Below are 22,459 nucleotides of genomic sequence, written 5' to 3'. Positions count from 1 at the left end.
GGAACGTGTTAATTTCACTACTTCACGCTTAGCCTCTGATGCTGCAAGTTGCCATTAAGCCTTTGTTTTTAATTTTCCATTTATTTCTTTCATACAAAGTATGTTGCCTCTTCAAGGCGTAAATTAACGGCTGAAATTTCTTACAGTAGTAGTTAACATCTTTCGATACTACTAGTGCTGCTGCTTTTCTAGACCCAGTATTGATATCTAAACTCATGTGCATACACAGCACAACCCACAGGGTCTAAGACTTTCAGGATGTGTGCTTAGTTGTCTCCTAGATGCCCAGTTGGGAGCATAGTAATGATCATTAAAACCTCAGATGAAAAGAAGCCAAATACCATGCTAAAAGGAAGGTTTAAACCTCTGCGAATGTTAAGCCATCCACCTACATACTTCTAACTTCTCCCTACCTAAAATCCAACACTGTAGCAGAACAGCATCAGACCACATTGTTGGATGGTTAGATCAGTGCCAAGTCCCAGTTAAATAGGTGTCAAGCTCATCCCATTTTTTATTTGCCCGTGATGACAAGCCAGGCATGCCATCAGCCTTAGGCAAGGATACATCAGGCAGAATATGTGCATGCGTAGGTCTGGAGAGACCTTGGCAAGTCTGCGTTTCATTAGGTGAGGTTGGCACTAAGAGCCTGTTTAACAGTGACGTGTTCAGAGATCAGACTAATCCCTTCCTTCTGTTACAGACCATACCTCAGAAACTACTGATTTGGATTATATTTGCCTGCACGTGAATTCTCTGAATATGCAATGAATGTTTCATCATTAAAACATCTGTAACAAGCATTTACACTAAGTTATTTGTAAATTTTTAATTACTTAGGTATTTCAAAGATACAGAGCAAGCTTTCTGTTGTAGGTTAGATAGTTTATGCCACCAAAGAAACAAAATAGTAGTTCGAGGGGGGCATAACAGTGATATTTTAAAATTTAGATGGGCAGTTTAGGGATGTTGAGAATCTGTTACTCACATTGACTTCAATTAGAACTGATCCTCTTATATGAGAAAGTAGAGAATATGCATCTCGATGGAATCAGAGATGTCATTCGAAGTAGTAACATCAAGTAATAAAACTTACCCACCTTTTGGCAAGGTACTTCATCTTTTATAAATTATAATCCATTGACTACTTCAAAAGACCATTAGGTTATTGCTAGGTAATTGTTTTGACTGTATAAACAAATACTTTTTTCCCTCTATTTCTTTTGTAAAATTTTAGGATGAATCTTCAGGAGAAATTACATTTTACATGAAGGGTGCAGATGTTGCAATGTCCACTATTGTACAGTACAACGATTGGTTAGAAGAAGAGGTAAGAAACAAAATCAAAATTTATAAAAATTAAAATTTCGTGAAAACTAAACATTTAAAATGAAAATATCAGGTATTATTGGAATAGGCTTAAAGGAGAACCTGAGCCAATGCAGTAGTGGGTTTTGAAGTTCAGTTACATATATCCTGAATGGGTTTTAAGGGATTAGAATTATTTCCAATTCTTGAATAACACACAGGAAAAGCAAAGCTGGTAGTCATAGCAGAACATGTTCCTACTTAAAACAGGGAAATTTGTTTTTCATGACTGACCTTTCACATAAAACCTAATTACTTCTGAGAAGTATTCTGCTATAAACCTATTTATCCTGAAATGCCCTTGTTTTATCAAATTCTACAGTGAGGTATGATTATGAATTACAAAGTTAATAAGGGTTGCAGCCAAATTGAAGTAGGTTTTTGCCACATTTATTAATATAAAATAGCTAGTGACTGAATTTCAAAACTGATTAATATTTTTCACTGTGTGGCTCTAGTAGGTACCAGCAATCATCTTATTTTGACCCTACATACAGACAATATGTTAATACAATGATTACACCATGTATGTTCATAATGGTATTGGCAATATGAATCAATATCTGCTGCAGGGCAGTTTGATTTATTCAGGGACATGAATAAATTAAACTCCCTCAAGACCTAGCAAAATGTCATAAAAATTACTTTTGGCGATAATGATGCACAATTAATTGTAAAATACTTGTTTAATTTATTTAGCTTTATGAGGTCAAATCAATAAGTGTTTTGCACTGGACAGCCTTGTTTTTCATTAAGACATGCTATTCCATGGCTATTCTTAATGTGTAGATATTTTTCTGATAAGAGGTACGTTCAGTGTAAAAAGAAAATGTAGCCCTGGTGCGTGCCTCAAAAATAGTTTTAATTTATTTTAAAACTTCAACCTAAAAGGGATTTTCTTTAAGCTAGGAGAGGAAATCTAATTGGCTTACCAATAGCATGCCACTTCATTTGGGGGACCTGAAGTATAATAGCTTTTTATTCTGTTTGTGCCTTCTCCAGAATAATCTAAGAGTCTAAAGAAACACCAAAAGTTATGGTACAGGTGTCCCCTGTTAGCATATAGTATAAAACGTGTACATACGGTTGAATATTTGCATGACTATACTGTGGTTTGGTCCATTTAGTGTGGTAATATGGCACGAGAAGGACTGCGTACGCTGGTTGTTGCCAAAAAATCACTGACTGAGGAACAGTATCAAGATTTTGAGGTATGAAGGGACAGAGTGGTCTTGTGCTTCACCATATTTAGTTACTTCAAGGGGAACATTCCTCTTTTTTATTCTATTAAGGTGGCAAAAAAGATTCACACTTAAAATATCGATAGTTGAGGTACGGCACACAATCTGTTAGAGACTTTGTCATTTGTTAGTGATTGTTCTGCAGTCATACATAGGATACTGTTTTGCTTTATTATGTGGCTGGACAGTGTTTTCCCAGAAGCTAGCATAATTTTAATTATATAGCTTCAGCATGACCTAAAAAATCTACTTGTTCTCAAAGATAAGGGCAGTTCCTGCTTAGATACTTTGATGCCTAATTCTTAATAGTTCTTAAAAAGGTGTTCTCTTGAGGTGATTTGTCAGGAAAAACACGTATAACATCGGGTGTAAAGTAAAATTCGCTCTTTTAATCTTGTTCTTGATTGAAGATATTTAAAGACAAACATTTAGTTTAGTGAATCCATATTATAACTGATTGGTAGACTGAATGCATACTTTATGAGTCATAGCAAATTCGTAAGTGGTTTTGTGTTTGTGCAAACAGAGTCGATATAACCAAGCAAAGTTAAGCATACATGATAGAAACCTGAAGGTTGCTGCTGTTGTAGAGAGTTTGGAGCGAGAAATGGAATTGCTGTGTCTCACTGGAGTAGAAGATCAGCTGCAAGCAGATGTTAGACCAACTCTAGAGATGCTAAGAAATGCTGGAATAAAGGTATTAAACGCATACTGCTGACATAACAGGTTATCATTTCTTAACTTTTTTTTAACAAGGCATGAATTATCTTTGTCTGTATTCAGGTTCACTCAAAATAAGAAATATGCCAAGTCCTAAATACATTCTGGGCATGAGCTAGCGGAAACAAACGAGACATTGTGTGCAAAGTTCCCTTGTCCACCACAGGTTTCGTGGATCTTTAGCTTACTTCTGTAGGAAAACTACCATGGATAAATGTATGTGACTCCCAGTCATTTATCCCCTGACTGTCTACAGTAAACTGTCCGAGCTGGCACTACATGAGTTTGGCACAAGATTCATATGATAACAGTATTTTCAGGCTTGGCACTCAGGAGAGGTCTCAGCAAAGATCAAAAGGTGAATTGTTTGAACTGGAGTTCAGAACTGCCCTTGGAGTTTGTTCAAGTCACGTTCAAGGGACAGTGACAAAAGCTTTGCACAAGAGTTTGTGCTGTGTTTTGTTCATAGGCAGGCTATGCTTGACAGCTATCAATTGCACATATAGAAGTAACACATTTATTTGAGAGAGGGTTTGAAGTAAAGATATGAGCAATATCTGAGGGGAGTGGGCAAGACTATATACATTTTTCTTGAAGCAGAGTGTCAAACTCTGCACAGCATAGGTGTGTTGACTTTGCATTGGTTAAACTGAATCAGATACAATGTTTTTTTCAGCCTGAGAAGGAGGGTAAGTTATTTTGCTATGCAGCAAGCATGGGAAATCTCCCTTTACATGAGAGAGGAGCGGAATGCATGGTGCTCTGCCTTGGAACAAATGATGAGTCAGTTGAGAATTTATGGGTTAGAATTAGTGGGCAGACCAACGTGGACAACATTATGGTGAGTGTCTACTACAGACTGCCTGATCAAGAATTAGTAGAAGAGGCCTTCTTCAGACAATTGGAAGAAGCCTCTCGTTTGCATGTGCTGGTGCTTGTGCTGGACTTTAACCACCCCGATATCTGCTGGAAGGGCAACACAGGAGAGCACAAGCAAACCAGGAGAATTTTGGAGTGCAATGACAATGATTTCCTGACACAGGTGATTAAGGAGTCAACAACAAGAGATGCTCATACTAACAAACAAGGAGGAATTGGTCAGGGATGTGAAAGTTGGTTGAGGGGACGGCCTTGGCCACCCACAGTAGTTACGAGAGGGTGGAGTTCAACAGGCTCAGGAAGATCTTACTAATGTCTAAGTAAATACCTGAAGGGAGGGTGCAAAGAGGACAGAGCCAGGCTCTTTTCAGTGGTGCACAGTGAAAGCACAAGAGGCAATGGATGCAAACTGAAATAAAGGAAGTTCCACTTGAATATAAGAAGAAAATTTCTTACTGTGAGTGTGTTCTGGAGCAGGTCTCCCAGAGAGTTTGTGGAGTCTCCATCCTTGGAGGTGTTCAAAACTGTCTTGACATGGTCCTGAGCAGCCTGCTGTAGTTGACCCTGCTTTGAGCAGGAGAGTTGGACTAGCTACTCTCCAGAGGCCCCTTCCCATGTCTGCTATTTTGTTATTCTGTTTTTAATTAATCCCTGTCCCCCAAAGGCTTTCAGGTGAATTAGCTGGTAATACAGGGGTGTGCACAATTAGAAAAATACATGTATGTATGATTACATCAAATTTCTTTTTAGTATGGTGTGACTAGTGCAAAGTACTTATATATTAGTACTTTGTGTATAATATTTTCTCGTTTGCTCTTGATATTTCTTCTATATGTGATCACTTCTGTTAGGTATATCCTGCTACAAACAGGTATAGAACAGTGTGACAATTTTTAGGTTGTGTGGTTGTTTTTTTGTTTTGGTTTTTTTAATGCTTAGTTCTAGGATTTCAGAGCATTAAAACTGTTCTGGCTTTAATTACAACCAACATTATAGTTGGCTGGAAACACAATAGTCGCTGTAGATAGGTCATAAAATTATAGATTACTCACTGATGAGAAAACATGGGGGTTTTGTCCATTCATTGACCCACATGGACGCTAATGAAAAGGATCTTACCTGAGATGTACAGGAAAAGAGGGAAACAGAGGCTTACAGTTCAATAAAATTGCAACTGTTAACTTAGTAACTATCCAGTAATAATTCCTGCAGCTTAAGTCATTCTTTCTATATGGTCTGTTCTGTTTGGTCTAGGGCTAATGGTCTTTCATCCAGATGTCCGTGAACTTTCTTGGTGTTGAGGGGCTGAGGGAGAGAGAGCTGTCTTACTTTAAGAACAGTTGGATCCTCAATCTTATTCCTTAAACTTTAATGCCTTCATCCCAATTCTGCATGGTCAGTGGGCAGGATCTTTTTGGAGCATTGGGACTGTAGCTCTTCCTCCAGGATACGCTATCTCATTGCTTGGCTGCTGCTTTCTGATAGATTCTCACTAGGGTCACGGACTGTTGTGTCACATCATTTTGCTGACAAATGTTATCTCTCTTGTAGTTTTCTGCATCCTCACTCTTTTGATCAAGGTAGTATCAGGGCCATAGGGAAAGGCTTTTATGCTTTCCCTGCTGTTTAGCTATGCCAGTGGGTTTCCCCAGAGTTTCATCTTGTCTTCATGTAAATTGAGACATTGGCCCCTGTGAGAACGGAAGGGGGATGGAGCTACTTGAAGTAAAGACAGTTCTCTTCTGCTTTGTGTGTTATTGCAGTAAAAACTGCTCTAATTTTAGTTAAAAATGCACATATCAGTATATTTTCTTTGGTAATCTAATTCTAAAAACTACCAGAAAAAGGTTGGAGAGATGTCATTTAGATTTGGAGAACAGACACATTAATGTCCAATGGAGTAAACTTCTACATTATTTTGCAGATATGGATGTTAACAGGAGATAAACTGGAGACAGCAACATGCATTGCAAAAAGTTCTCACTTAGTGTCTAGGACTCAAGATATTCACATTTTCAGACCTGTAAGTATAGTTCCAACTTTTTTTGTTGGTTCATCAAAGGACAGCTAATAACAATGTTGCTTTATTTGATTAGTAGTTGGCTGCTTGTTCAAAATTCACGGGTTATTGTACTGAGTGTCATAATAATGGTCAAGAGAGTAGTGCTTAGGTTGTTATTCAAGGACGTAGAATTACAAAGCATTGCTTCTGTTTAAGGGTGCTTGTTTCTAGATCTGTTGATATGCTACTGAAATGTTTGTAGCCATGTTTGGGTGACCCAGGTTCAAAATGCATTTTACACTTTTCACTTACACAATGGGCATAGTAAGGTGCCTCTGAGTAATGATGGAGAGGGGTCTATGTGAGATACTGAGCCAGTAGGAGAGAGTGTCCAGGAATTTACTGGACATGTGGTTCTTGCTTGTTCTAGCATTTTCATTAATACAACTCTTTAGACTCAAGCAGAATTAATCCTGAATTAAACTGTGATGCCAACATCCTCTGTATAGACGTAGTTCAAACCAGTTTGAGAAAATCAGAAATTTTTTTTTATATCATGATATATATTTGCATTTTATTAACAGACCGTTTAAGATAATTGTTAGAAAGGTAAACTGAGTATCTTTTTCTATACACTTCGGTTATATTTGCATAGCATCAACTCTACTGAAGCCAAACAAAAATAGATTTTCCAGACATTGATTGATGCTGTGTGATCAGACATAATATGTCTGTGTTTGTTCTAAATGAACCACTTGCACCTACAGAAATAATTATATGAATATAATTTACATGTAAATGTAGTTTCTTCTGAAGCATCAGAATGGCAAATTAGGCCCTGCAGACTACTATTTGCAATTAAATTATTAATGCTTCTGATAAAACTTCAGATCAATTTTTGTTGACCTTTCCATGTTGTAACACCACAAATTAAGTCTTCCTGAACAAAATCTATTTAGTTGAGTCAGATTTTTATTTTCATTACCTCGACTGGTAATAAGAGATCAACATAAAACTGTGTTAACTTAGAGTACGCGAAGTTTTAAATTAGTTAGAAAATGGATTTATACAGATTTATTTCCGTGGCTGTATTTGTTGCAAAGAAATAACTGCTGGATTAATGTAAGAAAATACCAAACATTCTAACACTTCTATTTTAGTTATAAATTAGTAAATAAAAAATTACTTAACTACTTTGGCTTCCCAAAAAGATGCATTTTTTCCTTTTTATTCTTAGAAGTCTCAGCTTCTTCATTTTGTAATGAAATTAACTGATACATTGTTCTAGAGGTATTTACAAATTTAAAAAAAATACCTCTGTTAGGTGAAAGGTAGAACAGAGAGGGCAATTACTGCTCATCAGTGTGCGCCAAGTGCTGACATCTCTTAATCTCTGTAATGCAGAAAGATTATAATGGGCCAATGCAATCCGGGGTTCCTAACAGTTGGCAGACAAGGAGCTTTCTCTTTACGTGTTTAACTGTGGGAAAGGAGGAAAAAAATTCTGAACTGGGGCATGTGTATGGGTTTTTCTGTTTGCAGGTGCTTTTTAATGTAACTCAAATTTTATGTGTAGTAGAGCCCATCTGGAGGGAGAAAGGTCTTTGGACCGCATCTGATTCTGGGTAATAGTGGGCCAAAGACAAAACTTCACGTTCAGTGTAATTAAGACTTATATTTTAAAAGTTATTTAATCAAAGTGCTGACAGAGCCAAAATTAAAAGTGTAATCAGAGTTTGTGTTTTATTCTGTGCTTGGAACTTTATCTTACATGATAGCTCTAAAATACATTGATCTTTTATTGGAAAAACCCCAAAACTGCCAATCTCCTCAAAATCTGGTTATAACATGAAATTTTTCATGTTCTATGTTCTAGCTCAAAACCTTTCAAAATCCATTTGGTAACCTTTGACCATTTTTTGCATTTCACAGCTTTCTGAAACAATAATTATGTAAATTAAAAAATCTATGATGTAGTTCTTTTATATTATGCCACTTGATCCTGTTTGCTTACTCATGCAAGATCCAAAAGGATTAGTACTAGTGAGCATTTTTATGTGCCTTTTGAAATCTGTGTCTACTTACCCAAACTGAAGGAACTATTAATACGAGCATTTTGCATTATTCTAAGAACATATTTTACTGGTTAATAAATAAAAGTTTTGGGGTTTGCTCGGTTTATTGTCTATTTATTTCTCTAGCCCTGCCAAGATGGAAAGACTCAGATCAGCTTGAACTTAAGATATTTTAATATCATTAATTCATTAATTTTGTAGCCCTGATCTACTTTGGTGAGGAACTAGTTAAGCTGACTACATAGATTTTCCATGTTTTGAGGATTACTTTTTCACTCCATAAGATTCGAGGCTTGTAGTCACATCCCATGGGTATTGGGCTTGCACTGGGATAAAACACTTGTTGAAGAACCAAGGCCTTTTGGGCATGGGTTCTCAAATCCTGATTTATTTAGGCAGGTTTTTTTTAAGAATGTAACAAAATTCTTTTAAGTGAGTGTTTTTTATTGAAGGTTACCACTCGAGGAGAGGCTCACTTAGAACTAAATGCCTTTAGGAGGAAGCATGACTGTGCCTTGGTGATATCTGGGGACTCGCTTGAGGTAAGAACTTGGTTTCTGTCAAATTACATTTATCTATATACTTGTGTTGAAAAAGTGAAGTATAGGTGTCTTCATGCTCTTAAACTTTTTTCCAATATTTGCCCATACTTTAAGTTGTCCTTAGAGATAGTTTTGGTTTTCACTGAGTGCTAATTAGAGGATGTATGTTCTAGATGGGCAAATGTTATTGGTTCTCTGTTCTTCTGTATGGTAACAGAATGGAATTTGTATGCAGCATGCTTTAATATTGTCTCTTCTCTTAACCTCAAAGCGTGTTGGCTCTCCAAATGAAAGAGAACGTCAATTTAAAATAATAAAGCCACAGTCAGGAGAATGTGGCTTTTTTCTCCCAGATGGGTGTTGTGCAAGCAAAACTTCAGAAAAGAATTCTTTATACTGTGTTTTTGTGTTAGACTACATATAGTAGTATTTAATCGTAAGTAAATGCAACTGTATTTTTTTCCTTAGGTTTGTCTGAAATATTATGAGCATGAATTTGTAGAGTTGGCTTGTCAGTGTCCTGCTGTAGTGTGCTGCCGATGTTCTCCCACCCAAAAAGCTCATATTGTGAAACTGTTACAGCACCACACTGGAAAACGCACATGTGCAATAGGTAACTTGGCACGATCTTCATTTGCAGTAGCTAAAATCTGTAATAAACTTAAGCAGTAGATGGCACCATTGAGAAATAGTTGAAATAAAACCAGAGACACCTCTTTATCAACAGCCAGGTATTATGTAGCTGTAGCAGAAAATGCCATTCCATGGGAAAGGTGTGGTTATCTTCTTTATTCCACAGTAAAAAGTCTTGATTGCTGAAGTAATTAATCATAATCCATAGGTTAATTGTAAGAATTTAAAGGTATATAAGAGATTTCTAAAATACTGTAAGGCCAGGAGAGTTAAACCACTGAAGAGCTGAATATTGCAGTGACATTTTCCAGGTGATGGAGGAAATGATGTCAGCATGATCCAAGCAGCAGACTGTGGAATTGGAATTGAAGGCAAGGTAATGTTAGCAATTTCATTGTCAAATATGTGTCACGTAGTAGTATAGTAACATGGGATTACAAGCTTTATTCTTAAACAGTAGTGAATTGATCATTTCTAATTGAAGTATGCTGTAAGATGATAAAAATGCTTAGTCTTTGAACTAATATTTTCTTTGCTTCTATGCCCTCTGCTTTATCTTTTTAAATAAAAAAAGCAAGAAAATCAGAAAACACTATAGATACTTCTGTGTAGCATCTACCTGAAAGAAGCAGGATAGGCGATTAAACTTACTTGTTACGGCCACTGCATCTTAGAATATGCACAAAAAATTGTTCTTTGTGTCTCGTTGCAGGCTTGATTTCTGAAGCAGGAGCAAACTTGACTTTTAAAATTAATTATCACTTAGAATTTTGAAATTTGAAACACATCTTTTACACTCGGTTTTGTATTTGGAATATTTTTGTTTTGTTCTAGGAGGGAAAACAAGCTTCCCTAGCAGCTGATTTTTCTATCACACAGTTTAAACACATAGGTAGGCTGCTGATGGTACATGGTCGAAACAGTTACAAAAGATCAGCAGCACTTGGTCAATTTGTCATGCACCGAGGCCTTATTATTTCAACTATGCAGGTATTTAAAACTTTGTTTTCTAAATAGTTAAAAACACTATGTCTGTCTTTGAAATGCCACAAAATGTTAATCAACCAGTATTGTTATTTTTTTCTTTATTGTAATGTTTTGTATATAGTATTATACTAAATATATATAATTATCTGCTTTTTGTAGGCTGTATTTTCATCAGTCTTCTATTTTGCATCTGTTCCCTTGTACCAAGGATTCCTAATGGTAGGGTAAGTCAAAACCAACAGTTACAATACCTGGTAATAAATATAGCAAATTAACTTGTTAAATAACATCACGTAGTTGGTGTCTGCCACGTTTTTCATACATTTATCATTGGTATGCTACCAAAACCTGGAATTAGTCTGCAAAGAAAAGTCAAACTAGGTTGAATGTGCGCTATATGAGGGGGGGAGCCTCATTATGAGCTCTCTGAAGAGAGGGATCTGCATAGCCTTAGAAGAAGATATCATATCACCTTTTTCACATACAGGATGAAAACAATAGAGGAAATCTCCCAGACCAGTTTCAGCTGTTATACAGATTGCCATACAAGCCTCTGTGAGAATCACAGATTTTTCTGTTAAAAATGGAGCTGAAGTTACTGACTATGAAATTTCCTCTGAGAGTGCACTACCCAAGTCTGCCACACAGATTTCCATGCAGGTGAATGTATGCAGGATTAGGAGCACCCTGCTCTTGTTGCAGAAGCTGCTTTAGTAATATGGTTCCCCAAGTCATACAGCTGAGGGATATGCATATATTCGTGTTTGGCCCTGCTTTCTGCCCCTTCTGTCCTAAGACCTTCTTTTTATACTTCTTGTGAACAATAACAACTTAAATCAGTAGTAACTTAAATCATAGTCAAATCAAGGTCTGATTACACCAGGCTCTGCAGAGGCAAGCAGTAGACCTCTCCGAAATGTTTGTAAATAGTTGTGCTAAGTTCTAGGAAAGTACATACTAAAGTGTACATCTGGCATGTGCATACTAAAATCCAAAGTCACTTACAGAGCTGTTAAGAGTTTTGTTCATCTACCTACCTATACTATGATGTCCGGAATATAGTGCTTGTTTTTTCTTCAGTTTTCATGCAGTCATCTGTGGATGAATTTGTATGTCAGGTCTTTGAACTGGTTGTCCAAAGTGCAAGTGTACAGGGAGTATGGTAACAGGCGATAAGCTTGGGTGATATATATAGAAGAAAGAAATGTATTTACTGTTTTTGAATGTATAAAAGTTCTGTAACTTCTCATGACTGGCAGCTCTTAGAAACGCAAGAGCAGGTTGCACGTGTAAAGCTGTATTGGTAAGCTGCCTCAGTACTGGGTAGAAGAACCAGTTTAATTCCATTTACATAAAAAGAATAATTGAACTCAGTAGATCAGTTTAAAATCATATCATACAAAAGTGTCAATTTGTGTGCTTTCCCTTCACCTAGGTATGCAACCATATACACTATGTTTCCAGTCTTCTCTCTAGTATTGGATCAGGATGTGAAGCCAGAAATGGCATTGCTATATCCAGAACTTTATAAGGATCTCACAAAGGTATGATGTCCTCAGTGCTCAGATATGAACAAATGCTGAAATCTCTGGTGTGCAAAACTGGGAATTCTTACAATCATTTTCTTAGGGTATTCCATGCAAGACAGATGCACAAATAATGTAATGCTGACTTTTGTACTATAAAAATAATCCATGATAGCAAATGTTCCACTCAGTTTTAATAATGCATTTGTTAAGTCACCAATGGTTGGACTGAAATAATTCAAACATGAAGGTGTGTTGATGTAAAAGTTTCTTTCAGTCTGGCCCCAGGATCTCTGATCTGGAGTTATTTATGCTTACTTTTTCACACTCCTTTTACCTTTTTAACTGGTAGATTAATTTATAGATTCCACCCCCCCGCCCCCCAACCCCTAGAAATTACTATTGACCTCTCCAAAAGCTGACTTTCTTTAAATAACAGATGTGGATAATTGATATATCTTAACTGAATCATCTGTAGATACTGCTTTTTGTGTGTTTGCACATACCTACAAACAATGAAAGTGTATAATTTCTTCACCCTCAAAAGTGAAACAAATCTCAAGATTCTGTTTTCATAAGTTTTGTGAAAAGTACTTCTGCTCCATCTTAAACTGTCAGCTAGAAAAGTTATGATCCAAGGCAGAAGCAGATAGTCTTTTTTGGGATAGTAGATTCTTTGAAGATGTGTCTAAAAGTGCATATCCTTTCAACTCTAAAAGCAGACTGTAGTCAAAGAGGGTTCAAACTTTTCAGAGCCTTTGTCTTTTTATTTGTACTAAATTAGCTATTAGCTATGTTAGTCTGGGAGAATTTTTTCTCATCTCTTGGAGATCTTGATTCTCTCTTTCTTCTCTTCAGAATCTTTAAAGTTTCTTTGTGAGATTTCAGCCTATGATTAATCTCAAAAAAGCATGGCCTTACACCTGCTAAAGGCAGTTGTAAGCTTGACTGTGGAAACCTGTTGATGGAACTTGGAAGCATCTTATTTCCAAAGATAGAAGTTAACCTGTACTTGGAAACTGCCCAGGATGGGTTGATGAATACAGGCTAAGTTTTTTGTTTCGGCTTAAATGACAGTTCTTGGAGATGCTGAATCACTGGCTTTTCCAGCTTATGTTGCACCTCTGTGAAGATTAAATAAGTAGAACCCAAATAATTCTCTTCAGAAGAAAAACAAAAAAAAGAAATGTGGAGAAACTGGAGAGTACAGTTCAGACCATTGTGTGGGGCAGATGATGATCAGTGAATGATTATGGATAAGTAGTACAAAAAGTTATTTATGTGCTACATTTGACTTCGCTATTACAAGGTAATCCTATTGTGAGTGTTTATTACAACAATTTATGATTATGCTGCCTTAGTCATGAAACTATGAAGCCTACATATTTCTGCACATCATTTTTCAAATTATGGACTCTAAATGCAAATCTCTACCAATGCTATTCAGCTAGTGTTACTCAAACGTGTTGACGTGGACTATAATTGTATTCCTAGGAATTGGTTTATTTTCTGGGATATGCTACTGATGAAAATGCTTTTTTTGATTTTTAAAAGAATAAGATATATTGGCAGAAGTCATTGACAGTCTCTTGCTCCGGTGCAAGAAGAGGAGAAAATTAGCAAGGTTCAGAGAGACAGGTGTGGCCCCATACCCTGGAGGACACACTGATTCAGTATTCCTGTTACTGTGGCTCCTACAGAGTTATAGCTAGAAAAGCTGATGAAAATTTGAAAGGAAGTACAAATAAGAGGGCTCCCTGCTTTTGTCTGAAAATGATTCACGGCCTGTTGTGGAGCATTCCCGAGAGGCTCAGGAGTGACTTACCCCTTCTAGTTCCATAAAGGTGAACCAAAACTCAAGCTCATTCTTATTTCACAAATCTCGCTGATTGGGAGCTATGGTTGAAGGTGGAAGCAGTGTCCAGTACTCAAAGGAAAATGAGTAGTCTCTCGGAGGAGAAAAAAAATTTAATGTTTCTTTGTGCTTGTACAAGAATTTTTTCCCATATGTTCAGTCTGTCACCAACATTCTAGACTATATGCAGAATTATGAAAATGTCTGTAGCACCTTGCCATGAACTCTGTCTATCCAAGAAAATGTTTTAGCCTATACTGAAGTAATAGAAAGAGTTAATTCATCACTTTCTACGGCAATGAAGCACATTTCTTTATAAAGTGCTGGTTATTCCCTGTTCCAGAGTGATCACTACTTTTGTGCCAAAATGGCTGCTTTGTTGGCCGTTTTATCCTTTTAAATGCATATCCTTTCAACTCTGCAATTCTAACATATTGAAATATGTCATATGCACAAGTACAGCATTTATTCTTTGATTTATGCATATGTTTCAATTTATAACATTCACAATCACAGGAAGATTTAAAATGTATCTGGTAACAGTTACTTGCTGAAAACTTATAGTAGTCATATGTTTAGTCTATGAATGCAAATAGACAGTTTATCCAACATTTAGAAGTGACATTTAGTAGTGACAGTTTTGCTTGTATGTACACAATACTATTTTTCTTGAAGACTACATTTTACAAAACAGACATAAAAACATTTTAAATAATAAATAAACTAATTTTACTGTAATTATCCCTCTGAAAACCAGTCAGAGCATTGCAAGGTAAAGTATCTTTGCTGTTTAAGGCCGTAACTGTCCTACCCCCAAATTTAGACTTTGATTTCTATACAAGTTTGCAATGAATAATCATAAAAATAAGTGGAAGCTTTTTAGCCTGTATCACTTCAAAGACTGCTTATTTTACTTGTAAAATGTCTCTAAATAGTGATTAACTATCAAAAATATATGAACTGAGTAGATTTTTTTTTTTAAAGTTGTGTTTAACTGTCCTCTCACTTGTTTCCCTTAGGGAAGATCTTTGTCATTTAAGACCTTCCTCATCTGGGTTTTAATCAGTATTTACCAAGGTAGGAGAGAGTCCTAATTTTACTGAACTGAGAATTTTGTGTCTGCTATTAGCAATATTGCTTTTCAGCTGCAGGTTGAATTCCCAAAGCTTTACATTTCATCAGCAGTTACATATATTGCTTTCTGTTTAACTTGTAAATCGATATTCCTATAGTGTGCCAGGCCTATTCAAAACATGGCATGGGTTGGTATTTTTATTGGTGCGTGTCGCCTAAAAAAGGACATGTTTTTAATTAAATGCTAATCCAGAAAAAAATTAATGAGTGCTTATCACATTGCATATATTTACACAGTAGTTTTCTTTCATGGAATGACAGAAGTACTGTTGAAGAAATCTGAGTTATGTAATCAGTTAAAAGTAATTACACTTTCAACAATATCATTTATTTGTAGCACTTGACAAAATGAGGTTAATTAACAGTTCGTCAAATATATTGCACTAAAAGGTGTTTAATTTTCTAAGAGTTTTATTTCTTTACTTAAGTACCTTTCAGTACTTAAAGGGGGCTTATAAGAAAGACGGCGACAAACTTTTTAGCAGGGCCTGTTGCGACAGAACAAGGGGTAATGGGTTTAAACTAAAAGAGGGTAGATTTAGACTAGATAGAAGGAAGAAATTTTTTACAATAAGGGGGGTGAAACACTGGAACAGGTTGCCCAGAGAGGTGGTAGATGCCCCCTCCCTGGAAACATTCAAGGTCAGGTTGGACGGGGCTCTGAGCAACCTGATCTAGTTGAAGATACCCCTGCCATGACAGGGGGCTTGGACTAGGTGACCTTTAAAGGTCCCTTCCAGTCCAAACTATTCTGTAATTCTGTGATTTACAGCTTTACTTTGGTTGTTTTATTTCACATGCACAAAGTACAGTAAATATCATTTCTGTTCTTTTAGAAAGATCAATGTTGTTACCTTATAAAAAAAATCACTGGGCAAGTTTTCATAATAAGCAATCAAATGTTCAGTGTGCAGTTGTAAAAACTGGTACACTGATAATTTCATTGCTCAGTGTATTGTTAACTTTGTGTGCCTTTCCTAGGTGGTATTCTGATGTACGGAGCCCTGCTGCTTTTTGAATCTGAATTTGTACATGTCGTTGCCATTTCCTTCACTGCCCTTATCTTGACTGAGCTCTTGATGGTTGCACTGACCATACGAACATGGCACTGGTTAATGGTGGTGGCTGAATTCCTCAGTCTTGGCTGCTATGTGGCCTCTCTTGCATTTCTAAATGAATACTTTGGTGAGTAATAGTAAAAGTATTTTAGCAAAGAACTGTGCTTTATATTTTTTCATTTTTTTTTAATGAAGAATAGGTGATGTTATGCTTTGTGAAATACAGCTTTCTCCATAAGAAATGTGACTGAGTTGAAATTAGGCTTAATTAATGTTGGGTTAAAATATTCTCTTATCCTTTTCTCCTAGAGTTTGACAATCTTTATTCTTGTTAGTATGATTTATCTAGATGATAAACTTTACTCAAAGCACGCATGCTTTTTCCATCCTTTATCTGATCTTGATAGTCCAAACTGCATACTTTAAACTGGCTTTGAGATTCGCACTATTGAAATGGATATGATTTTAAAAATCAGGATCTTTCACTGAGTTGGTGAACTATTTTGTATGCCAGACCAAGCAGACCTCATTAGATTTAACCCACAAGCGTAAAAGAGCTGAAGTATTGCTAGAGAGTAAGGCAGAAGGCTATTAGGATAGATACTTTATATAAGAATCATTGTTTCATAAGTATATTAAGCTTATATTAAGCTTGCTTAGCTTTAAATTGCAGTATGCCATACTGCAAGGTTCTGATTGTTCATTGTTCACAAGATGAAAGAACACATTTTAACTGCAAATCTTAGCAGTCAAGGATCTGAGCATCAAAATAATACATATTTCTTTTTATATCAAATTATCCTTCAGTAAAAACAACTATCTCAGTGTGATTTTACAAATGTAACTTTTACAGAAAAATATATATATAAATTTTGATTATACCTCACAAGGAGTAGAATCCAGCTCCTTCTCTCTCTGTTTTCCAGGAGCTGATGAGTAAGGAGTTGCCCTTCAGTTGCCACTTCTCATAGCAGAATTAAATGTTACATCGTAGTTTCTAGGAGTCTCATAGTTCTGCTTTCACTCTCTCATGTCCCAAGTGTTTAACACTAGTGTAGTGTATTTACATTATATATATTTTTTTTTTAATCAGTGAATGCTTCACTGCCTGTCCCAGGTGTTCTGTTACTTCCCAGATTTCTCAGGAGTCAAATTTTAATGAAGAAACAACCCTACTGGGCATGGTACTTGTATTGTACATTATTTCAGGTTTGCCAGAGTACCTTTTTATTTTCTCTGACACTGATGCACAGACTCTTTAATAGAGATTATTGGGTTGATTCCTGAATCTCCACAGCCAGATTACAAGTGAAAGGAACAAGGAAGAACAGATACAGGTACTGGCTCTTTAGTCCAAACTTCCAGGAACTTCATAAAGCAGAACTTGCTGCTTCACCTTTGTAAGTCTTTAGTATTGGTGACAGCCAGTCCTTCCATCCTTTGTAGGTCTTGTTCAGGGAGAAACACCTTTAGGTGGTGTTCACAGATGTGTAAAAACTGCAGGGACTTTGTTTCTTGCAAACCTTTCTGTAAAGGGGAGTGCTTTACTATCCTCATGTATTTGCTGGACAAGTCCAAGCAACTGAGTAAGTAAATGGTTGCACTGCTTCTTGCTTAAGCCTGGGGACTTAACTTCTGTATTTTTCATCATTAAGGGTACTGAAAAGGCTGCAATTTTATGGGCTTTTGTAAAGATGTATTTTACTGTGTGTTATTAATCAGTTAATCTGAGAAAATGCATTTCAGTCTCACTTCTGCTCAATGCTTTACTCTTATTTAATCTGTCACATTATAACTGGGGGGAGGGAGCCTTTTTTTGTGCATGTAATGTAGTATATGGTTTACAGTTCAAGGTGCAGAACAACTTCCATGTATCAGGGAAAACAATCCAGTCCAATAGTGCTTGACTTCATTGGCAAATAAACTGTTTCTTTCAATGATGTTACTTATAAGCATCATCTCCTCCCAAAGAAATTATATCGTAAGTATGACAGGGCACTCAAATTAGAAAGACAAAAATATTTGATACTGCTGTACAGTTCTGACTCATGGAAGTAAATCAGTTTTCAGGTTTCAGAATTAATTGCACATAATGGCCTTATTAGGCATGTCTCTATGATGTGTTACATAGGCTTTTGGTATGTCTAAGCAGGCTTAGGCTAAAACTGTATACCAAGTTTATACATTGAAATCTAATATACAAAGTATTTTTAATGAGTAAAGTTGGAGCAGTAAAGCATTTCTTTACTGCATTTTCTGAAGTGAATTTTCATTCACATTAAAACAGTTCTATCAAGTTGTTTATGCAGTAAATTATACATTGAAGTGAAATGTAAGAAAACTGCCTACCTACTTACAACCTTAAAACATGACGAAATACAAAATCTCTATATTTTTGAAATGTTTTGGTTTAATTGCTGTTTAAAATATTCTGATTGTCATGTGAAAGGCAATAATATTCCAGTTAATGCTACTAATATCTTTTTCATTTCTTTTTTGTGTAGCTAACCTGTTTGGGTTTTTTTCACATAACTTTCATATTTTCTGTAAATCTATCCTTTCATTTTCATTCTCCCTCTTGTGAAACAGGTATAGGCAGAGTGTCTTTTGGAGCTTTCTTAGGTAGGTGAAGTTTAACTTTCTTGAAGTTTTTTTTAAGTCTTTAAATATTCATTGAAGAGTAGTAAATTATTTAATATACACACTTGTAGATAATGGAAAAAAGCAAAAAAAAACCCCAATTCTTCTGGTTACCTGGGTTCTGGGATCTTTCCATGATAATTAAGTACGACCTGACCATTGCAAATATGGTCAAAAAATTTTTCAGTAGCAAGTGTAGGGTGTCACCGTTCTTGTTAATGTTTGTCACAAAAAAATAGCTTTTCACTGTGGCAATATCACTACGTTGTTTTCCCTTTAAATTTTTGGGCTCTGATTTAATCTCTAAGGTTTTAAGAACCATTCAGTCTACTTGTTGTGACTGTTATAGAGAAAAATAATCTGAATATGGAATAAAGGATCCAAAATGGCAGCAGAATTTCTGGTTGGGAACTTGTATTATAGTGGGTAAAAATTGTTCTTAACAGGAGACAAATAAGCTGGCTTAACTTTTTATTATGAGAAAGGTTTGCTTTTAAACTGAGATTCTGTTCCCCCTAAAATTATTTTGTGCTGCAAAAAGCGTAAGGACTCTTAAGTTCCTGACTAAAGGGAATAGCTGACAAAACCAAAATGTTGAGGTTAACTTTCTCCTTCTGTTGTTTTGTTGCCTTTTTTTTTTTTTTTTTAAATTTTGCATGGTCTTGAACAATAGCATAAGCAAACAATTAAGAGTGTTTTATTGACTTTGCACTATGGAAGTTCCAGTTTCCGTGTTACCAGCTTGCATTACTTATTTTCCCTTTTTGTTTCTACAGATGTTGCCTTTATCACAACTGTGACCTTCCTGTGGAAAGTGTCAGCAATCACTGTTGTAAGCTGTCTTCCACTTTACATTCTCAAGTACTTGAAGCGCAAATTTTCTCCTCCAAGTTACTCCAAGCTTACCTCGTAAAAGTTATTACATTCCTATGGTTTTTCACTCACACCGGTCTGCAAATTGCACATTCACTGTGCTTTAGTGTCTACGGATTTACGCTGGACTAAAGAAATTTTAAAAAAAAAAAAAAAAATCAAAAGCGATAGAGTGAATAGAGCACAAAAGAGGAGGAAACATCTGACAGGTACAATAACACAGAAGTGTACTAACAAGACTATCAGAGATAAACGAAATTTTCTTCATGTTGATTTTTTTTTTTACTTTCATTTGCTATGATTATAAAATAAAACTTAATTACCTTTGATTTGACAATGCTTCTGAATGGTTTCATTGCTACTGTAAAGGATTTTTTCCTACTGTACTAATCTTCTGCAAGTTGAATTGAAAGTTTCGTTATTTATTACATAACTTCGCTTCTTTAATTATTACATAACTTCCTAATTCAAGTCCTTTCCTTTAATGTTTATATATGGAAAAGTTCATTTGTCCATACTTACTATAACAAACCTAATACCTGTAAATGCCCGTGTCTGTATTAGCAGCTAACTATTATTCCTTATCAGACATTGAGTAATATGCACTATTTGAATTATGTACAGATGTCTGCATAGCACAGTATTATTTTAGGAGCTGTTGTCCTATTCCGTACTCTCCATTTCTGGCACCAGTAAATATTACAGATCTGTGATGTTGACAGCAGTTCTTTAAATGCACATTACGGCCAGGTTGCACAAAAGCTGTTTAAAAATTAAATGATAAATTCTGTACATAATTCCACTGCACCTATTGATCTGTACAGGTATCAAAGACATGGCTGCTCAGTAAATATGTTTTAAAATTCTTATTCATTTTGTATTTGTAAAACTGCAAATAGTGTCAAAGTACATTTCTATATATGAGAAGTCCAGTAAACCTTGTATTAGCTAATATGTTTAAATTGCCTTGTAATCTGTTTACTTAGGTTACTCAGGTAAAAGAAAATAAGACAAACACATGAACATTATGGTAGGAAAATCTATCATCTTCCAAGTTGTAAATGTTATGTTTTTATAAGTTAGTTTGGGTAAAAAAAAAAAACAAACAAGACATCTTTGCTTGTTGTAAACTGTCAGAGTTGAGTATCTTGGCTGAGTTTATGACGTTTAGAGTGGTTGAAGATTTGTTCCAGAAACTCATATACTCTGATACAATCTGAAAGGTCCAAATCTTGCATACTGTATTGGAAAGTAGGATATATTATTTTAGTTTTCCATTGTGATATAACTTTGCTTTCTCAAGAAGTACGTATAATGAATTTGGCATAGTCTATTAACCAGTGGAAAGGAACAGCATAATTATCCGTGCTTTATTTATTAAATATTTATGTGTGTGTTTTTAAAAACACTTAATATGGATGTCATTTTTATGTTTGACTGTATGCCTTTACAACATAATTCCTTGTTTAGTCTCTTATAACTTAGCCCTTATGCCATTATTATATTGGATGAGTAACATTTAAGTGATAAATGTAACTACTTCCTGGGAGAGCAGAGGAAACTGCTGCAGAGCTATTTGGACTCCACTCCACACCATTAATTTTTGTTTTGAAAGTTTTTCTTACTAGCTATTTATCTGTTTGGTTTTGTTTTTGGTTTGTTTTGGTTTTTTTTTAAATTTTCATTCCTCATTATAAAAGCAATAAAGCCTAATTTCTACTAAATATTATTAATGGTATATGTATTAAATGAACTACTGAAGTAGTGTTTTCTTCTAATTACACAATATTGAAGACTAGTTTGCTCTGTCCCTCTGTAAACTCACTTCTGTAAAACCCCCACAAGATGTCACTGTTCTTGCATACTAGCAGAAGCCTTTCTTCATTTTATGTGGTTTTGGCAAGATACTCTTGGTTTATATTTTCAGTTTAGTCCTGCGATATTTTTGTTGCTGATTTGCTTTAATTTTCTATTTTTCCCCAATAAGTGGTAATTACTTGGAATCAATTAAGAAAAGTCACCAGTGTGCAGTTGTTCTGAAACGTTGATGATGTTTTCTTCAGACCTTTTTGTCTTATACATTGTGAGCTCGCAACCATATGCCTAAGATTCAGTAGATAAGCAAAAGCTTAGAGTTGGTCATCCTTCACCTATACATCACATCTTTGACATTGGGCAGAAAACGAGACAAAATCAGAAATTAAACTAGCAGTATGAAAGTGATAGTGTTACCGTAATACAGCTGTATGAGATACAATCGTATCCATGTATACAGAATTTATAGTGTACGTATATTAATCCTCAGCATTAAGACTGTGAGGTTAGTGGGATGGCAAATGTGTAGATCCTACACACAGATACAAGCCTTTCAAAAGTGGAGTTAGTTCTCTAGAGCGCCTGCTTTCTTACAATATTTTCAATATACAGGCAAAGGTCTAGTTTCAGCTAGAACTTTATTTTGAAGACTGCAGAAGTCTGATTCAGGTGACTTACCTGGCTTTTGAGTTTCAGTCACTTCAAAACTATGAATAACAGGAAAGTCTGCTTTCTATTCATTCATGTCACTCAGCCCTGTAAAGGGGTAGCGCTACCAAATCACAGTGGTTTACAGGTAACAATACAGATTTTAAGTATCTTCCCGTAGAAAGCTTTAATGTATTGTGGATTTCAGTACAATATACGCTAAGTACCATCACAATCCCTGGCTCTTAAAACAGACTAGAATGGTAACATGTCTGGTGTGCAGGTGAATAAATTATATTGTAAGAATCTCATTCTATTGTCATTTCATGTCAGTGTAAGTCTGGAGGACCAGCTCAGCTTACATAAACACAGATTTAGGCCTTGGATCTGCAATTTACACCCAGAAGGAGCTTAGTTTTATTTGGTATTAAGTAAATGTGTACTTTTGTGAGCTGCTATGTCA

General features: G+C 35.6%; 1 protein-coding gene across 1 annotated transcript in view; it reads left to right on the top strand.

The window, feature by feature from the left end:
- LOC104079563 (probable phospholipid-transporting ATPase IIB) overlaps window positions 1-20,034 on the top strand; it is a gene marked incomplete at its 5' end in the record, with an annotated part of 75,590 nt that extends 55,556 nt beyond the window's left edge. Inside the window, 14 exons of the mRNA XM_009581639.1 lie at window positions 1,238-1,330; window positions 2,496-2,579; window positions 3,136-3,306; window positions 6,133-6,231; window positions 8,738-8,827; window positions 9,296-9,440; window positions 9,772-9,836; window positions 10,295-10,450; window positions 10,607-10,671; window positions 11,883-11,991; window positions 14,848-14,905; window positions 15,944-16,147; window positions 18,610-18,642; window positions 19,437-20,034. Of these exons, the coding sequence (XP_009579934.1) occupies window positions 1,238-1,330; window positions 2,496-2,579; window positions 3,136-3,306; window positions 6,133-6,231; window positions 8,738-8,827; window positions 9,296-9,440; window positions 9,772-9,836; window positions 10,295-10,450; window positions 10,607-10,671; window positions 11,883-11,991; window positions 14,848-14,905; window positions 15,944-16,147; window positions 18,610-18,642; window positions 19,437-19,573 (1,509 nt within the window). The remainder of the gene's footprint in view (window positions 1-1,237; window positions 1,331-2,495; window positions 2,580-3,135; window positions 3,307-6,132; window positions 6,232-8,737; window positions 8,828-9,295; window positions 9,441-9,771; window positions 9,837-10,294; window positions 10,451-10,606; window positions 10,672-11,882; window positions 11,992-14,847; window positions 14,906-15,943; window positions 16,148-18,609; window positions 18,643-19,436) is intronic.
- Window positions 20,035-22,459: the final 2,425 nt, after the last annotated feature.

This window comes from Fulmarus glacialis, unplaced genomic scaffold, assembly GCF_000690835.1.
Source record: "Fulmarus glacialis isolate BGI_N327 unplaced genomic scaffold, ASM69083v1 scaffold24227, whole genome shotgun sequence".
NCBI lineage: Eukaryota > Metazoa > Chordata > Aves > Procellariiformes > Procellariidae > Fulmarus > Fulmarus glacialis.
The sequence above is the reverse complement of the archived record's forward strand: the minus strand, read 5'-3'. Positions and strand labels throughout refer to the sequence as shown.